The sequence below is a fragment of the Perna viridis genome, chromosome 2 (genome assembly GCF_037379345.1).
Source record: "Perna viridis isolate PV_CMFRI_1.1 ecotype Kerala chromosome 2, ASM3737934v1, whole genome shotgun sequence".
NCBI classification, from domain to species: domain Eukaryota; kingdom Metazoa; phylum Mollusca; class Bivalvia; order Mytilida; family Mytilidae; genus Perna; species Perna viridis.
Window position 1 is genome coordinate 42811238 of NC_142446.1, and position 18886 is coordinate 42830123.

Sequence of the window (18886 nt, forward strand, 5' to 3'; positions counted from 1 at the left end):
ACAAGCTTAGTGCTGCTGCAGGCCTATTCTTTTAACACCCGGACCTGCACGGGGCCGAGCTATACTATGATAAAATACTTGAGTCTAAACATAAATCATGAGCCACTCATGAAAAAAGGCAAAATATCACTTCCTATATATACCAATAAAGAATGCAAAAAGTGATACCGCAATTGCATTTTGCACCGGTCAAATTTTGACCGCGATCCTATTGTGAAATTGAAAATTTGAACGATGTAATGAAAAGGAACGAGCCAACTGTGGAGCGACTTGACGACTTGAGATGTAAACATCAAAGGGAAACCGAATAGCATTAGATCCTACGTAAACGTCCAAGTGATGGTTTTTCCGAACGACGTTTTAAGTTAGTCTAGAAATTTCCTGAATACATTTCTTTAATACAAAATATTTCCTCAAGTTCTTTATTATGGCGTCTGATAACAAAGCAAAGGTATGGTAATCACATTATTGTATTGATGTCTTGCTCAATGTGCACCTATTCCTGTCGAATTCTAGTTTCAAACTGTTGAAGTTGCACGTGGGAGCCGGCGATTGTTTCAAAATACACACTTCTTTCTGTCAATGGGGGCCTATTTTGGGGATTCACTCATGCAATGACGTGAACCCCCTTCAACATAATTTGACATATACTAGTCCTGGATGTTTCAGTTACATTACATAGTTTCATATTTCTATGCTTGCTATTAGTATTTATACAGCTAGTATTACAGGGATTGTACTGGTCAAGGAGTGGTTCTCGTTGGCAAGTAATTCTCAGCAACCAGTTGTCCTTTATCTCTTGTGAAACAGGTTTGTGTCCAAAATTGAAGAAAACATATCTAACAGATTAATGATATTTTGTTCTTAAAAATGAATTGCAACAATTTTTATTGCGGAATAAAATTTTGTTGAGCAGATTGGAGAGAATTGCTTCTGTATTGAAAACGGCCAGTTCTACTCTCTGACCAGAGTATTATTATGAAATGTGAAACCCAAAACGCTCCAGAAAACGTTATAATTTTTATTTCCTTTTATGTGACTTGTTCTGTTTAAATCTTTGTCTCAAATGTCTGGCATTAATTAGGAATTATTGGTTAGGCTCTGATAATGGAATTTTCATAAACTAATGACATATTGGATGTGTCTTCGAAAATAGGAGAGTTTTTCGTGATGCCATCACATACCTGTGATTTGGTTTTGGTTGGCTAAAAATCCAAGGTAAGTGATGGCATCACGAAAAACTCTCCTATTTTCGAAGACAGACACATCCAATATGTCATTAGTTTATGAAAATTCAAAATAGTTTTCTTTTTTCTGTGGCAACATCCTTTCAGCACCTGCATATGGAGTTTTCATATCACAGCTCATAGGTCATGCCTGAGCTTGCCATAAATATGCAGACTTTTTGTATCATGCTAGACTTCTTACAATTAGGCTTCTGGAACAGGGTTATGTTGCTTCAAGATTGAAGTCATCACTACAGAAGTTTTATGGTCGTCATAATGATCTCATGGATTGTTATGTTGTATCCATCTGCACCATGAAAACTGATTTGTTCTATGTATCAAAGTATTATATGGTCTATCCTGGACTTTTTATAAACAACTTGTTTCTAGAAGAGCAGAAGACACTTACCCTGCTGGTGCATCTGGTCCATGGTCCCAGTTTTTAGTGGAGTCCCAAGTTGCTCATTTACTTTTGTTGTTTTGGTTGATTCATGTTCTTTATTGTGTTTGTCTGTTTTCCATGTCTGGTCTTTGTCAATGGATTACATTCTTTTGATTTTTGCTAGAGTCTTGGTTCCCTTGATTACTCTTTTACCAATTGGGAGATCCCAAACATTTTTCTTAAACATGTTAAGATAAAATTTTAACTCTTACAAACCCAAATTACAGTTACACGTGCATATCTTGACCAACAAAGTCAAATAATAACTGTAGACCTCTTGAAACTAGTACTGGTAGTTAGTTTCATGACAGGCATTTCAGTTTTTTGTTTGTTTCCAGTTGAATGATGTAAATGCTATTATACCATAAACCGGTTACACATCATGCTTTCCAAGATAGATTTTTCATCATCACAATTTTGTATGACTTACTTCTATTGATTTATTTATGTCATTAAATTTTATTTACGAACATTTATAAAGAGAATACTTTGGAAAAAGGAACATTGGTGCTCTGGATTCTTTTTTAGTAGCAAGATATTTACAGACGTCATCCTAATTAAAGGAAACAACCTTAGAAATCAAATAATCATGAATTAAAAAAGATATACATGTATTGGTGACAGCTCAACCTGTGTTCCATTAACTACAGAACCTTTTGAAACTAATGTATGCCCCCTAGGCGTAACAATTGATATTCATTACCATATTTTCAGCTACATGTAAATGCATGAATTGCTAATAAATTTGGACTTTCGTAATCACTGTCTTGTGTATTGTATATGTACAATGAAAAAGTGCAGTGCTTTCAAAGTAGGCATAATGCAACTATTTTCACCTGCTACATCTAAACATTTGCCACTTACTTTACCAAATTTTTCAGTGTAATATATTCATATTGCATTGGAGCCCCCTACTTCTGAATTTGTGGCCGGCTACTCTTGGAATATTTGAAAACCCTGCATGTGCATGTTTGGTATTTATAAAAGTCTTCACTGTTTCCATTATTTGAATGTTATTGCTGACCTTGTTTTATACATAATTTTTTATATGAATCAAGAAAATACAATTCTTTACATACATAAACAACTTTTAGATTGCTTGATGGATCAAACAACCGAACAGAATTTGTTATTCATATTTTTTCAGCTAGAATGTAAATGTGATTTTGAATGTATTTCATAATACATGTTTTTGTTTAGTGCTTGTTACATATAGTTGAAGTAGTTTTTATATATGTATATTTTGATTAATTTTCCTTTTTTTTTTAACTTACTGTAAACCAAATTATTATGATATCAATGTTATTTTGCTGCTTTTAATTCTACTGGTAATTATATGTTATCTTAAATCTATTCCATAACAAAGGGACTTACTGGCAGTGGTTAGTGTTATATTCTCCTTTTTTTTCTTCCTTACAGAATAGGCATATTAATTTACAAAGTTAAAGATAGGGTATGGGCTTTTTTGGCCTTAACCATTTAGAAATAATGGATAAAAAATAAACCATTAAGAAGCATTTCCTCAAATTGTTTATTTCTAGACCAATTGTAATTCTATTTATTTAAAGACTTTAATTACTGTAGTTCTTTGATTTGTTTACTCTCATGGTGTTGTGAATTTTTTTTGTAATTGTATTGTTAAATAATTTTTAGGTCTAGCCTAATTTCATACCACAGTTACAAAATGATTGAAAGGTTTGTTATTAGTGTATGGAATTGCTGTACATAATTAATATTGGTAATGTCATACAGTTTTGCTCAATTCATCATTTTCCTTTTGGACTTAATTCAGTCCATTTAAGGAAATTTTTACAATTGATGCAACCAGTCCTGTTCAGTGAGAAATTAGAAAAAAGATGTGTCTTAAACCCCAATTCTTACATGAACAGATACAAAACATAAACATTTTAGGTGAATGATCTTAAATCTGAGGGAAACAAAGCTCTAGAATCTGGTAACTTTGAGGAAGCTATTCGAAAGTACACAGAGGCTATCGCCATTGACCCTGAGAATCATGTCCTATACAGCAATAGATCGGCAGCTCTAACTAAGGCTGAACGTTATATGGAAGCTCTTGGAGATGCTGACAAAGTTATAGAAATCAAGCCTGATTGGCCAAAGGTATTTAAGTTCATTGTTGTATTCTAGTCAAAACAGTTTGCACTTTGTCCTAGTTTTGATTTCGTCAAAATATGACCAAGTATATGATAACTTGAATTGGTGAAATCAAACTCGGTATAAATATCTTCTGTAGCTGTCAAACATTCAAATACCATGTAAGTTGGTACTAGAAGTATTGAACAAAAGTTGACGCTATAATAAAACATGTTCAGTTAAGTTCCATAAAATCATGTTAAAAGCTGAACTTATGTTTTACTGACAGAATTCAATTACTGAAGTTAGAAATATTGATTTTTTATTTAGACTATTTTTCAAATTTTTTTTTTTATCCTTTCAAGATTCATTATCTTTGGGGCCATAATTTTTTTCAAAAACATTTTACATTGAGTTAATAGGGAAACAATCTAGACTTTAATAGCGCTTGAGCCAAAATGTCCGTAAAATGTTTAGGGTAGGTAGGGTAGCAGGAAACAGACATTATTTTTTGGGGGGTCTGGTCTTACTGACAAGGTCTTATTCAGATTTGTGTATTATCAGGGATTCTCTAGGAAGGGGACAGCACTTTGCTACCTTAACAGATATGACGAAGCATCTTCTGTGTTTATGGAGGGCCTGAAGATAGATCCAGAAAACCCACAGTTAAAGAGTGGACTTGAGGAGGCAAAAAGTCATTTAACAGGTAATCTTTGTTAGTGCTGATTTTAGAATTGGAGCTCACTGGGGGAATGGGAGTGTATTCCATCATAGGATTTTTAGAAAATATTCAGCTTTTGTTGTTGCTAGATATCAAGTCATTGAAGGGCTAAGTTGAAGGAAATAATATTAAATATTTACACAGGTTGTCTCTCTCTAATAGAATAGTAAAAATCTTAATTCTCAATATTCCTTTGAATGCGGCACAATAATCACCAGTCCTTTTTTTTTTTTAAAATTCCAAGTTAACTCCTTTTATTATGTATCAATAAGGCAATAGCAGACATTCATTACCATCTTCTCATACAAATATTACTCACATTTATATATTCTGATATTATTTTAGGACCCGGTGATAGTCAACCTATAGGTAATCCTTTTGCTTCACCGGATATATGGCAAAAACTAGAGGCCAATCCAAAGACTAGGGAATATCTAAAGCAACCAGATTACAAAATGATGATACAACTGTTACAACAGAACCCAAATAGTTTACAGTAAGGCTTTAAACTCTTATGAAAGCATTTATTAAAGCATTTCGAAAACATATTGTTATCTTTTAATAGTTAACCAAATGAATGATTAGATTATAAGTAAATGTGGTACACTTTAACCTAAACTTAGTCAAAAATCTTATTTTATATGGTTTACTGAAAGCAACAACACGAAGGAATGTATTTCTTGTACAAAATTTGTGTAACAATCTTGTCTGTTTTATTTTTTATTTTGCAGAAATCTTCAAGATCCCAGAATAATGCAGACCCTTGGTGTTTTATTAGGATTTGATTTGGAAGCAAAAATGGATGATGCTTCAACAGAAGATAATAAGGAATCTGCCCCAAAACAAAATGAAAAGCCTCCTCAAAGTTCTGATTCTAAATCAAAAAACGAAAATTCTGAACCTGAAAAACCGACTAATAAAGAGGTAGAAAACATTATCCAATCTGTTTCACACTGCATCTATGTTTAAACTATAGAATGATATGCTGTGTGAAAAAGATCCTATTCATCAATGTGTGTGAATCACGTGGTGAGAATAAAATGGTTGCATCATTTCAAGTGACTGCTTCTTATGTCTTTTTGGACATTTGAAAACCAGGCTTTGAGTTTATTTGCAAATTTTCAAAGAGACATAAGGGCTCAGTATTGTGAACTTTCTTCAATTACTGGTACTTCATATTCATATAGATATTGTAAATGACAGCATTGCACTTAAAATCTTTCTCCTTAAATCTGTTGTAATAATGTTTAAGTATGATTGTTTTAGGGTTTCTAATATGGATTTGGGTTATAGCACAGTGTTTTCACTAAGTTTTTCATTGATGGGAAGATAACCAAGACAATTTTTTCCACCTTTTATTGAAACTCCACTTATTTATGTCCAGATTTTGCTGTTGTGTTTCTTTTTTATTGTATGTTTACTTTGATTTTTACCAATTTTTTTTTTTTTGGCTCTATAATATCATGTCTGAAAACAGTAGTACGACTGTTAGTTTCTTTTTTCATTTAAGCTAGACAACCTGACAATTTTATTGAAATAGGTTGCTTTAAGTTTTCAGCCTTCTTCATAATTCTAGTAATGAAAACACTGATACATGTACATAATAATAATAAAATTATAGATCAAATCATACCCTTCAATACAAAAGCCTGTGCCTGACATAATATTTGGAAGATATAGTATTAATAACACACCTTATAGTTATAAAGATACTCTTTCACATTACGGGTATGTTGTTTATACATCATAGTAGATGCATGGCATGCACTTAATGTATTAATTGTGTTTTTATTGACATTTAAGTGTTGTCTCCCTTTGTTAAGATACACAACTGAAACCTTCATTATTTTGTACATAGGCAATAAAAAAGAAATACTGTAAGCCAAGACTCATGTTGCATATTCATATTGTTTTTGTTTTGTGTGAAATTTATTTCACAGAATTTTCAAAGAAAAATGTCATTTGAATGTTTGATTCACTGGAATTTCACATAAAGAAAAAATACCTGCATTTCTGTTAACATGCTCTAAAAGCTAGGATCAGTTAGTAGGCAAAAATTTGTATTTTACAAAAGTTTTTGTCCCTCACATTCAGACTTAAATTGTACTTGTCACAAAATTTCCAAAACATTTCAGGGTAGGCACAAAAATTAGTGTCAGCAGAAACGTGTAATTTTTTATAGGCCTTGAAATAGCTTGACCAAGGTCAAGATCATCTGGAAGTCATGTTAAGTTCATGTGAGGGTATCTTCCCAGATCAGGTCAGTATTGTATGAGGCAAATCATGATTTAATAGTACATTTAGTGTACATATATGGTTTTCTTTTTATTAGGCTTTGGCAGAAAAGACTCTCGGAAATGAAGCCTATAAAAAGAAAGATTTTGCCACAGCACATCAACACTATGACAAAGCTATAGAACTAGACCCTTCTGACATCACATTTAGAAACAATAAAGCAGGTATAGTATAATGACAAGATAATAAATCGGTTGAATAACTAAAATAGGAACATAAGTGCTGAAGTATGCCAGATTTAATGAGTGTCGGAAACTTGTGATGGGGGAGAAAATAAATCCCAAGACATCAGCTTGAGCGATTTTATTTTGATTTTTTTAAGATAATCCATTGATATCCAATTTATTGTATTGAGTTTTCATTAAAAAAAGGGAACATTCAATTATTCACTGCCAACTTTAAGTAAAAGCTGTTCCTTTTTTAAAGTCACCTGGCTTGAAGGCTAGGTGAGCTATTACCATCACTATGTGTGCGTCGTCGTCCATTAACGTTTTCAAACATCATCTTCCCTGAAACTACTTGATAGAATGTAACCAAACTTTTCATGAATCTTCCTTATGGTATTTTTAACAATCCTTGTGTGGGGATTTTTTTATCTGGCAAAAAAATGACGGCCATCACTAAAAATAAACAATAGGGTCAAATTGCAGAATTTTGGAAATAACTCAAAAACAGTTGGTTTAGCTGAAATCTGGCAGTGGGCAAAATTGTTGAGGATGATGAGTTGGACCTACACCAAAATTTTCAAAAAGATCTGTTGATGAATGAGTTGTGGGTCCTGAAATGGATTTTTTCCTGAATTTTACATTTCCAACTTTGAAAATGTTCTTCTCTGAAACTGAGTCCAGCTTTAGAAAGCCAAAAAGACTTTTTGACCTGGTGAGCAATTAAGCTCTTTAGAACCTCTAGTTTTGTGCATTATTACATTTGAGATAGCTGGTTTGATGTATACAAATTGAAAATGGATTAATTGATTATTACAAAAAAAAATGCATGTGGTTTCTGCCATTGTGATATATTTCTTAACATTCGTTGTCATTTTAAATTTGAATTATAGTTGCAAACATCAAACTGTAAACCACTATAAATCTAAACAAAAAAAGGTAAATAATGATGACATGCTGGATGGTTTCTATTTCTGTTTGTGTTGTTTCAGCTGTATATTTTGAAGAAAAGAATTATGACCAGTGTATAAAAGCATCAGAAGAAGCAGTTGATATAGGAAGAGAAAGCAGAGCTGATTATACACTTATAGCTAAGTAGGTTTAAAATTTATATTTTGTTTTTTTCTATTTTTTGTTTTTTTGTTTTTTGTTTTTTTTTGTCCCCACCTTACATTGATGGAGACGTAGAAATACCAATGTTTGTCTGTCCAGTCCCGTTTGTGGATGCAAATTCTAGGAAACCATTTGTTCAAATTTTGAAGGGTTGTTATTCATCATTAATCACCATTTGTAGGTGATCATATTGGGCTGCCATTATGATCCAAGGAATTTTACAAGAGTTATCATATAGGACTGTTGCACTTCTACTTTTTTTGTGGGACATATGGTTATGTGTTGCTTGTTACTTTTAGTTAAAGAATAATTTTCGTATTCTTCCTATGACAGAGTTGTTTGATGTTATATCTGATAGTTTGACAACTTTCTTCACAAGGATTTATTTTTCAGATTTACAAAACTTGCTGTCTTTGACTTGAAATGAAAAGAAACAAATACATTAATTTTTTTTAGAGCCCTCGCAAGAACTGGAAAGGCATACATGAAGAAAGATGATTTATACAATGCTATCCGGTATTTCAACAAATCTTTATCAGAACACAGGTCACCAGATATACAAAAGCTAGCTCATGAGGTATGAAGTTAAACTAAAATATTGTGCAATATTGTAAGATGGACTTTTTTTCAGTTGACTGTTAACACTCACGAAAAGAAATTGCAAAATAACAGTTCTAATAATATTTAGATTTAAAAATAAATGAGTACGGATTTGATAATATATTTTTTTATTTTTTTCTTTGGGTTTTTTTTTTTTGTTTTTTTGTTTCTTTAGTTCACCGAACTGTTTGCTCATGGCTATTAAGTGTCAGTCTTAAGAAGTCAGAATTCCGTTCCTCCATACCCAAACCTCTTACTTTTGTGCGCCATGTTACATACTGCTCGTTCTGACGTTCTTTGGAAAATTACAGATTTTAAAATTTGCAAAATGTACATATTGATTTAACTAATGAATTGCCTTTACCAACTTAAAGTTCGTTATGTCAAGAATATATTATATTCGTAATATTAGTTACCTAATTCAAAATGGCTGGTCACTTTGAAAACTGACTCCATTATAAATGTTTTCTAGGTATTTAACAAAAATTACTGACTTTATCGCTTGATTTCTGGTAGGTTAAATAAAGAACAAAATATTTTAAAACTTGTATAGCTTATTCACATTTACAGTTGCTTTCAATATGTCAGATGCTAGAGGTTAGGATGGCACCAAGTCAGAAAATAGCTTGCCAGACAACCTCTAGCACTGCTGGAGTTGTGTCAGTCCCTTTAAGAATCAGGCAGAATCAAACTTGGTATGAAAAAAACCATCATTCTGATAATGTAATTTTACAATTTGCACCATTAGAATCAAGGAAAACAGACAAGATTATCCTTATCATGTTTAACTACTGAGTTACAATTTTATTGAAATGTACTGAAAATGAGCATTTCAAGGGCAATTAACCCTGTCAAAACCTCATTTTTCTAAGATTCTATTTCAAAAATTTCTGAGCACAGCCAGTGATTCACAAATTAAATAATGGTCTTATCAAATAGAGAAAGTATCCTTGGGTGATATTAGATTGTCAGATCAGTGGGTGTTTCGACATGAATGTCTCTGATTTTTCTCATTTTGCCTGATTTTTAGGAACACTTACACTTTATTCTGTAGTGAAGTATGAATACTGTAATAGTGATGGATACATTGTTTATGTTGTTTTATTTCATTTTTTTAAGGAATCATATCAAGTGTTAATATTAAGAGGTACATTTGTAACATATTATGATGAAAAATGTTTTCAGGTGGAAAAACAGATAAAAGAAAGGGAAATGAAGCAATACATTGATCCAGAAAAATCATTAGAGGCTAAAAATCTTGGAAATGAATGTTTCAAGAATGGTTAGTAATAAGATTTACAAGTTTAGACCAAACTTATACACAATTTAAGAGAATACAATTTCTATATGTCTGTATTGTTTTTACTATTATACATCCACATATACATGTATAATATAATGTGAATAACATGTATAATAAAGCATGAATAACATGTATAAAATAGCATGAATAACATGTATAATAAAATGTGAATAACTACATGTTGTTAAAGTACGACAAAACTTTTAGTTACTACGCTTTATTTAACTCCTTAAGGCCGAATTTAACAAAAACAATTCAGTCCTTGATAATTTGATTTTACAGCAGTTATAGTGTTATTCTTCGGCTTAAATTACCTCCAAAATAAGGCTTTTTCCCAGATGAAAATTTCCCAATCTGTAAAAAAAATGACTAAAAAAACAATCCCATTTGGTAGTCAAAATGTAGGATATGGTGTTTCTGTTTAAAATTACACTGATTAATTGTTTATAACTTGTCTTTTTCTTAACACCATTTATAAAATTACCCATTTTATTAATGGTATGTGTGTTTTTAGAAAAAAACAGAGCATGCTTACCCTACAGGTGCACTTGGTCCATGCTCCCAGTTTGTAGTGGAATCTGAGTTGCTTATTTACTTTTGTTACTTTGTATGTATTCTATTGGTTATTTTATGTTCTTTGTTGTGTGTGTCTGTTTTCCATGTCCAATCTTTGTCCCTGGATTACCTTTTTTTTTATTTTGGCTAGAATCTTGGTTTTGTATGGTTATTCCAAATTTCCCGTTTATAAATGACACGTATTTTCCCAATTTACATAGTTTTTGAAAAAGTGCAACATTATCACTAGCTTAAGCTGTATAAAGTGAACCATTAAATTTAAAAAAAAAAACTTGTATTAAGCTGACACTTTTTTAAATCCCTAGATAACATTTTAAATGTATATTAACCTGAGTAAAATGAACACCTGTCCAAACCAAATAGATTTACCTTCAACAGATTTCACTGTGTTTCTCAAACGCTTAAATCATTAAGTTGAAGAATACATTATTAAATTCCAATCCTGGTTCCCTTGATTTCCCTTTCAAGTGAGAGAGGTCATCTATTTGATTTATACTGTGTCATAGGGAAGAATTTATAATATGTAGCTCTGCTTCTCTGTTAAGCATGCATCATGAAGGGGGAAAAGTACTGACTTGCATACAGTGGGTCAGTCAGATAAATGTATTCAAGTGTAGTCTGTGTCTTCCTATTGGCTTTTTGTTCTTGCACCCAAAATAATCTAAGGAAATGTTGGTCCTGTAGAAAGCCAAACATCTTTGAATATTCTTGTCATGAAATGGAGAAGTTAGGCTAAAAATCAATTTATAAATCTTTTATACAATTATAGGTGATTATCCAACAGCTAAGAAGCATTATGATGAAGCTATCAAGCGTAATCCTGATGATGCTAAAATATACAGCAACAGAGCAGCATGCTATACAAAACTATTAGAATTTAATCTGGCTTTGAAAGATGCTGACAAATGTATAGAATTAGACCCCAAATTCTGTGAGTTGTTAGACACTTAACGAAAGTTTTTTTTACAAGTATATAGAATAAGACTTAAAATTTTGTGATTATTTTAGATATTTTTGAATGTTTCTATGATTTTCTAGTCTAAAATTTCATTCTGGGTTGTTGAAAAAATGACTTTTTGGTTTGACGCTGTTTAAGAATTTTGGGGGAAAGCATGGAAATACCTTTTTAAATCACATTATTGGTAATAAAAAAATTACAATGAAAATTAAATGAAAAAAGATTAGTTATAAATGTCCACAATTACTCATATATACCACAGAAGTTTGAAAACAGTTATTTAGTTTGTATTTTTTTATTGTTTCCTTAGATGAAATACTTTTACAGAAAGTATTGATGCACAATTTCTAAAAAAAGATCTGTTTAAAACTTTTTTTTACTGTGAAAGTACAATTGTCCGTGGGTACCAATTTTCGTGGTTTTCGTGGGTAAGCCAAACCATGAAAATTGGTACAATGAAAAGGAGATTTCCATTGATATTTCTACTGAAAATTTCAAGGGATCCATGAACTTGTGTTTCTTCCCTAGTCTACGAAAATTGGTATTTCGGAGTTAAAGTACTGATGTGGCTTGTTTGATTTCAGTGAAAGGATACTTAAGAAAAGGAGGAATTTATCTAGCAATGAAAGAACCAACGAAAGCAGCATCTATCTACATGAAAGCTTTAGAAATTGATCCTAACTGTGAGGTAAGGGGCAAGTAACAATACTAACATATAGAGATAGATTTTATAAGCATTGAATACCTTGACAGTATTTGTGAATATTTCTAGAGCATCTTTGTTTTAACAGATATTTTACATTTTATTAGAATTTTATTAATTTGATACCAATGCTATATGTTAATGCAGTTCAGTTAAACCACCCACTGATAAAGGTACTTTTTTGGTATTTATGAATTTTATACAGTCGACTCCACTTAATCGCATATCGCTTTATTGCATATTTCGGTTATTAGCATAATTTTCTCCTGCACAAAACCATTATCTATTATTCTATTAGGGAAAAAATCGCTTATCTGCATAGGCCTTGGAGGTGCATTTCGGTTTATTGCATAGAGAATTTTGCCTCATCCAGGTAAAGACAGGTTTTCCCAAATTCTGTTTAAAGCCTTTGGGTCATAAATATGTCAATCATATTTATTGTTGTAAAAACTAGATTATCATCAATCAGGAGGTGTTAATAATGGATTAAAAACATAATGGACATAAAAGACAATATGAATGATTTCTAATTTCATGAAAATAAACAAGCACCTAAGTGAACAATGACTTCTGACGACATGCCAAACATCACCTTATGATGCGACTTGGGGTTCAGCTTGGGGGTATTTTTTGTCCCTATTTAAATTCTTCCGACTACCAATGATTATCAATGTAAATTTAATTTTATTTAATGAGCTGAACAGTTTTGAGTGAGCTTGGGTTACTAGGCATAAATATCATACGAAAATTAAAAGTCATTCATTCAGTACAATGTCTAATGAAATTCAACTACCATAAGGTGCCCCATACTATCCACACTTCATAGGAATATATCGAGGTCAATGACTTGATAATACACAACTATCAGTGTACAATGGTGATTGAACAGAGGAATAAAAACACACAGACCATTTCAAAAACCCACAAACTGCAAACATTGATGAATATTACACTGAATCCTGGCTGAAATATGAAATAAGGGATTTTTTTTCATAGAAAGGTCAGGAAATTACTTGACTATTTATAGATGAGAAACACGTGGTTTTACTTATAAATACACACAACGTAAAGAAGGTCAATAAAGAAGACAAACACAATATATATTATTATTTATTGATAAAGAACAATACAATGAGAAGGTCTATAACAATTAAATACCAGATCAGAAATGTTGAACAGTGATATCCCTGGTTGATCCACAGTATCGTCGTCTTACCTGAACTCACACTTCCGGTAAAATCGTAATTTCAGTTATAAGAATAGCCCGGTTATTTGCATAATTTTTACTGGCAAATAGGCTATGCAATTAAGCGGAATCCACTGTACTAACAAAAATAGTTCAGTGAATATATAGCTATTCTGTCATATCAACGGAAACAATGAGAGTTATAGAAGTCAATGCTGCATTACATGCAAAAGACACAAATTCATAAATATCATACTTTAAATAAATTCAAGGAGTTTGAATTTTTATAAGTGGAATTTTTACCTGCATCACCAATGGTGAAAGCAGGTCTAGCAGTTGCTCAACTTAGTCCGTCTGCCTGTCATGCTAATGGGCTACCTACATTTTGTAATATGTAATGTAAACTAGAGGCTCAAAAGAGCATGAATCACCATTATGGATCAATGGTTATCCATTTGCTTATTTGAAAAACTTGAGGAATGAGACAGGCTAAGTTAAAATTAACTGAATTGTCAAATGCATGAAATGCTTTTAAAAGCAGTTTTATGACCTGAACCAGAATTATGCTAAAGGCAGCAGTTTTTTTTAGTTATTTTCAAAAAACTGTCTTCTGACCCCTATTTTCTGTTTTTAGTATAGGCAGCCATATCTATTCACGAAATAAAAATAACAAGTCATTTCAAGCACAATACACTAAAAAACCAATATGATTATTTTCATTAAATGACACTTTGATAGGAACAAATATCTTAACTTTCATTGAATTCTGTAAAATAGTTTTTGAGAAGAGTTGAACATGCAAAAAAAAACTGTTTCATTGCCCGTAACTCCTACATCAGTCGAGGAATTGTTTTGAAAATTTCAGCTTTGGTTGTCTCATGATGCTGAATAACATTATTCTGCCAGAATTTTTCTAAAGGCAACAAATTTTGAGTTATAAGCAAAAAAACTGACACCTATGTTCTATTTTTAGTAAAAGGGGCTTTTTTTCATGGATCAAAAATCCCAATGGTTTTTTTTGTGTGGGATACCTCAAGGAACAAATATGCCAATTTTCATTCAGTTCTGTAAAATGGTTTTTGAGAATATTTTCAAAATTCTGCATTCAAAAAATACCAAAAGACCTGTTTCAGGGACCGTAACTTCTACATCAGTTGACAAATTCTTTTGAAAATTTTGGCTAGGTCCGTCTCTTGATGTTGAACAATATTACCTCTGCCAGAATTTTGCTATAGGCAATGGTTTTTGAGTTACTTGCTAAAAAATGCCTTCAGATCCCTTATGTTCTATTTTTAGTAACAGCTCCATGTTTTTTTTTTCATGGATCATAAATCCCGATGGTCATTTTGTGCACAATACTCTAAAGAACAATCCTGCCAACTTTATATCCTGTTGGTGTAGTAGTTTCAGAGGAGAAGATTTTTTAAAATTATCCACGACAATGACGAACGTCAAGTGATGGCATAAGCTCACTTGGCCTTTGGCCAGGTTAGCTAAAAAGGAATTTAGTAATATTTTTCAAAATTTGCACATTGTTTAAACACATTTCTAAGATATGGACCTCCTATTTTGGAGAAATTTGAATACTGTGAAAGTACATTTGTTTATGGGATTCCAATTTTGTGGTTTATGTGGGGAAGCCAATCCACAAAATTTGGTTCCCATTGAAAAGGAGATTTTCATCAATGTGTATACTGAAAATCTCAAAACTACGATTTCAAGAATCTACGAACATGTGTTTCTTCCCTAATCCACGAATATTAGTATCCACAACTTAAATAACTTTCACATTAATTCTTCACTATTTTGATTATCCCCCACTATCATTAGAACATTGCTTTAGGACTTTGGGAAGTATGTAAACCACACTGTAGTAGTTTAACTTGCTTAGTGTTTATTTATATATTGAAATCCTTATTATGACATGGACACAGGTCTAGACATGTAAGGGTCTTGTTTTATCCTGCAGTAAACCTTTTGTAAATGGCTAACACTTAGATGCTTCCTTGTTGATCTTTAACGTTGACATTTATCCCACTATTACTATTCATTAATAGGAAGCTAACCAAGGTTACCGGGATGCCAGACTGGCAGAAGGTAATGATCCCGAGGCTGTACGTAAGCGTGCCATGGCTGATCCAGAAGTCACATCTATATTGAAAGACCCTGCCATGCAGTTGATACTACAACAGATGGAGAAAGATCCAAAAGCTGTTAGAGAGTAAGTAATTATATATTCTAGTAAGCCTGAAAAGGTTACCTGTCTATCCATCCTCAGTGGTTTCCAGATGATTACTTAAGAAGATATTGAAGGATCTTTTTTCAACTTTTTATAGGTATTTAGTATCTTAAAATACAGATTGGATTATTTACACAAAAGTTATGGCTATTTTAAGTTGTTCTTACCACATAAAGTATTTTGCAATGTGGTTGGGGTGTTCACTTAGTGCCCCATTAGAAGCCCAATTTTTTTCATCTGAACTCTTTAACTTTCATAACTGAAGTAAGCAATAATTTTGAAATCTTTAAAATTATGAGCAATAAGGAAAATATGTACTGCAAAACCAATTTTAAATTTTAGAGAATGCCTATTTTCTGTATGTGCAAGTTTTAATTGCTTGTCATTTAAAAAAAAAAAAGAAGAAGAAGAAAATTCTACCAAAATGTGTATGTCCATCCATCTCAGTCTGCCTATCCCCTCAGAGTTTCTAGATAACAGATCAATGTTTGTTTTTTTAACTTAGCACAGTTGTTTAGTACCATAAATTAAAGATTTAGTACTATAAATTAAAGATTTAGTACCATAAATTAAAGGATAAGTACAACTTATAGTACATCAAAATTCAAAATGTTGTTTGGAAGTTAGGCCATTTTGAATATTTGGCCATCCCCTTTTTTAACCATTTCCTGACAGGGTCACTTAATGCTACATTAAAGTCTTATTTTTTTCAAAAACAATCATCAACCTTTAAGATACATTTTATGCCACAATTCAGTCGTACCATAATTCATCTGTAATATCCTTTTTATGTTGCTACCCAGTTTCAGCTGTAGGAATATTCTGTTATTGCTCATCACACTTTGATTCACATTTTGCATACTATTTATATGTAAAATAAGATATAAAACTAATTTTCATTTTTAAATTATGACTATTTACTTCAAATGCTCTTTTTGTTTATTATACAGTCATTTACAGAACCCAGAAGTTGCTGCAAAAATAGAAAAGTTAATGGAATGTGGAATTATTGCCCTCCGTTGATAAAAAAAAAGTTACTCAAATAACTGATGGATGAATATTGTGTTAATGATCAAACTACACAGGACTTGAAACAATCAGGACTGTTTAAAATCAGGACACATTAGTGCTATATACAGGGATCAAACTATATTTACCAGTATGATTGAATCTGTCATGTTTACTCTCACATGTTATGTTAGAAAGTACTATCCATTTTGCAGTACAACTGAATCTTAAGCATTTCATGTATTTTATTATTTTCCATGGCAATTGATTGATTGAGTAAATTGTTAGAACAACATGTAAGTCTTTTTATTCTCTATCTTACACTCCTTGTAAGTAACAGTACTATTCATGTTTGTAATTAGTTTTCTCTACTTCTATTTAGAAAAAAAACAGCTGTTTTCCACAAGCATTATTTCTTTCACTACTAAAGCTCTTCTTATATACATATAGTGAAAAATTGATTAAGATCATTTTTATGTAATGTATATAGTATACATTTGTCAGTTGTATTATTAAATTTTGAATAAGTTATGAAAAAGTCAACTTTCAATTGAGTATTTTCAAAAACTTGTATTTATATACTTTGTATTGCATTGCTCAAATCTTTGGTTTTTACAGTATTATCATCTTGGTTTTTATAGGCATTGAATATATTCTCGAAAAATCAGAAAATTTTAATGAACATAAATTTACTTGATAGCTTTTTTTTTTCAGACTTAGAAGCTGAAAATTGTGAAGATAATATTTCTGTATAAATATTTTATTTTTCATAACTTAAACACAAATGGTATGATATTGGTTTTAATTATAATATAAACCCTTCACATACTATGAGCATTTGTTCTAAGAATATATTCCACAGAGTAGATTTTCCTGCCCATGAATGTTTTTGCTTTCTGATAGTAATATATATTTACCAGACATGATCATTACATTATTTCCTCTATCTCAAACCATGTCTTAATATGATTAAATCGTCTGGTTGATTAGATGTTTATTGTAAATGTTTTGGGAGATTTCTGTGTTCAAATATGCATTTTATGATGTGTTATATTAAGCTTTTCATCGGAAATTGACATGTGAACTTATTTAGTGAAGATTAAATTAAAACTATGTTTGTCTATACATGTTGTTTTCCATTTTCTCTTTTAGCTTTTGTTTTTTATTTTTTAGGTTCTACTTCTTCAGAATTTTAAGATTTATAAATTGCTAAAATGTCGCATTTAAGGGAATTAAGTTCATAAAAATAATATAGTTGAGGTCAACCTGTTTATTAATTAAACCAGCAATTTCTCGAAGTTTCTTTTCTTGAGTCAGAGTTGTCTTTCTTATCATTCATTATTAGTTAATTGTACCCCATAGCCAAAGTTTAAAATAGATTTATCAAGATTCTGTATGGGATGGTTGGGCATTATATGTAGATATTCATAAAAGAATATTGTTTGATGCCTCCAAAGGGGAAAATTCTGTCCTAAGGATTTTACATGTAATGTGTCCAAAATTATTCAAAAGATCAGTAGCCTCCTTTTGTTTGAAAATTGTATTCATTTGTGCAAATTTTTGACAAAAAGTATCAAATTATAGCATTGAACCCTCTGGATCTGCTCCTGCACTATTTGTAGCAGGAGGATTTTCTATGGTAAACAATAACAACCCAGTGATATCTTGGTTACAGATTCTGGGCTTATTTAACAACGTAAACAGATTTGAGCATTCCACAAATCAAAATAAGGAAAATTACTTTTGCTAAAATGATTACCAGTTTCTCAAACTGTACTTTTTTAACAAAAGTAAGATGTGATAAACTTGTGTTAAAAGACTTATAAGATATTCTGTTTTAGTATTAATACAAATGACTTGGACTCAGACTAGTTGACTCTTTACCTAAACAATATTGGGCTAACATTTTCACCCCCATGGGGTTATTGTCTCTTTGACATACTATACCTATTCTCATTATAAACATATAAATGAGGTTAGCTTTGAGTCCACCTGTCATCATTGTTTTGTAATGAAGAGGACAGAAAAGGGGAATTCTTTATAAGTTCAGCTGTATGAAAGTCGGAAACAAATTACATGAGAAAAAAATGGTGAATGAATACACAATTTAAACCTTCTTTGATAACAACTGGTCCAAGTTGTCAATCAGGTCGCTTACAATGGTTGGTTTGTATCTAACAAAAACGCTACTGTAGTCGTGATGCGGTCAATACCTCTAAACGTAAGCTGCTGAACTGTAGCTATGTGAAACGTTAGGT

General features: G+C 31.5%; 1 protein-coding gene across 1 annotated transcript; it reads left to right on the forward strand.

Annotated features, from left to right (window-relative positions):
* The first annotated feature begins 367 nt into the window (after positions 1-367).
* LOC148625178 (stress-induced-phosphoprotein 1-like) lies at positions 368-17751 on the forward strand. The gene is made up of 13 exons (XM_088568549.1): positions 368-451; positions 3580-3789; positions 4327-4468; positions 4829-4979; positions 5215-5407; positions 6816-6942; positions 7935-8037; positions 8512-8632; positions 9841-9937; positions 11304-11465; positions 12077-12180; positions 15439-15602; positions 16571-17751. Exons 1-13 carry the CDS (start codon positions 428-430, stop codon positions 16641-16643), a joined length of 1671 nt encoding a protein of 556 aa, XP_088424675.1. The 5' UTR covers positions 368-427; the 3' UTR covers positions 16644-17751.
* Positions 17752-18886: the final 1135 nt, after the last annotated feature.

What these genes read in the sequence shown, in the direction of transcription:
- LOC148625178 (XM_088568549.1), top strand. Translation starts at nt 428, where the DNA reads ATGGCGTCTGATAACAAAGCAAAG. An exon ending in ATTTAGAAACAATAAAGCAG is followed by an intron (nt 6,943 to 7,934) that starts GTATAGTATAAT and finishes GTGTTGTTTCAG; the next exon opens with CTGTATATTTTGAAGAAAAG. An exon ending in GATTATACACTTATAGCTAA is followed by an intron (nt 8,038 to 8,511) that starts GTAGGTTTAAAA and finishes AATTTTTTTTAG; the next exon opens with AGCCCTCGCAAGAACTGGAA.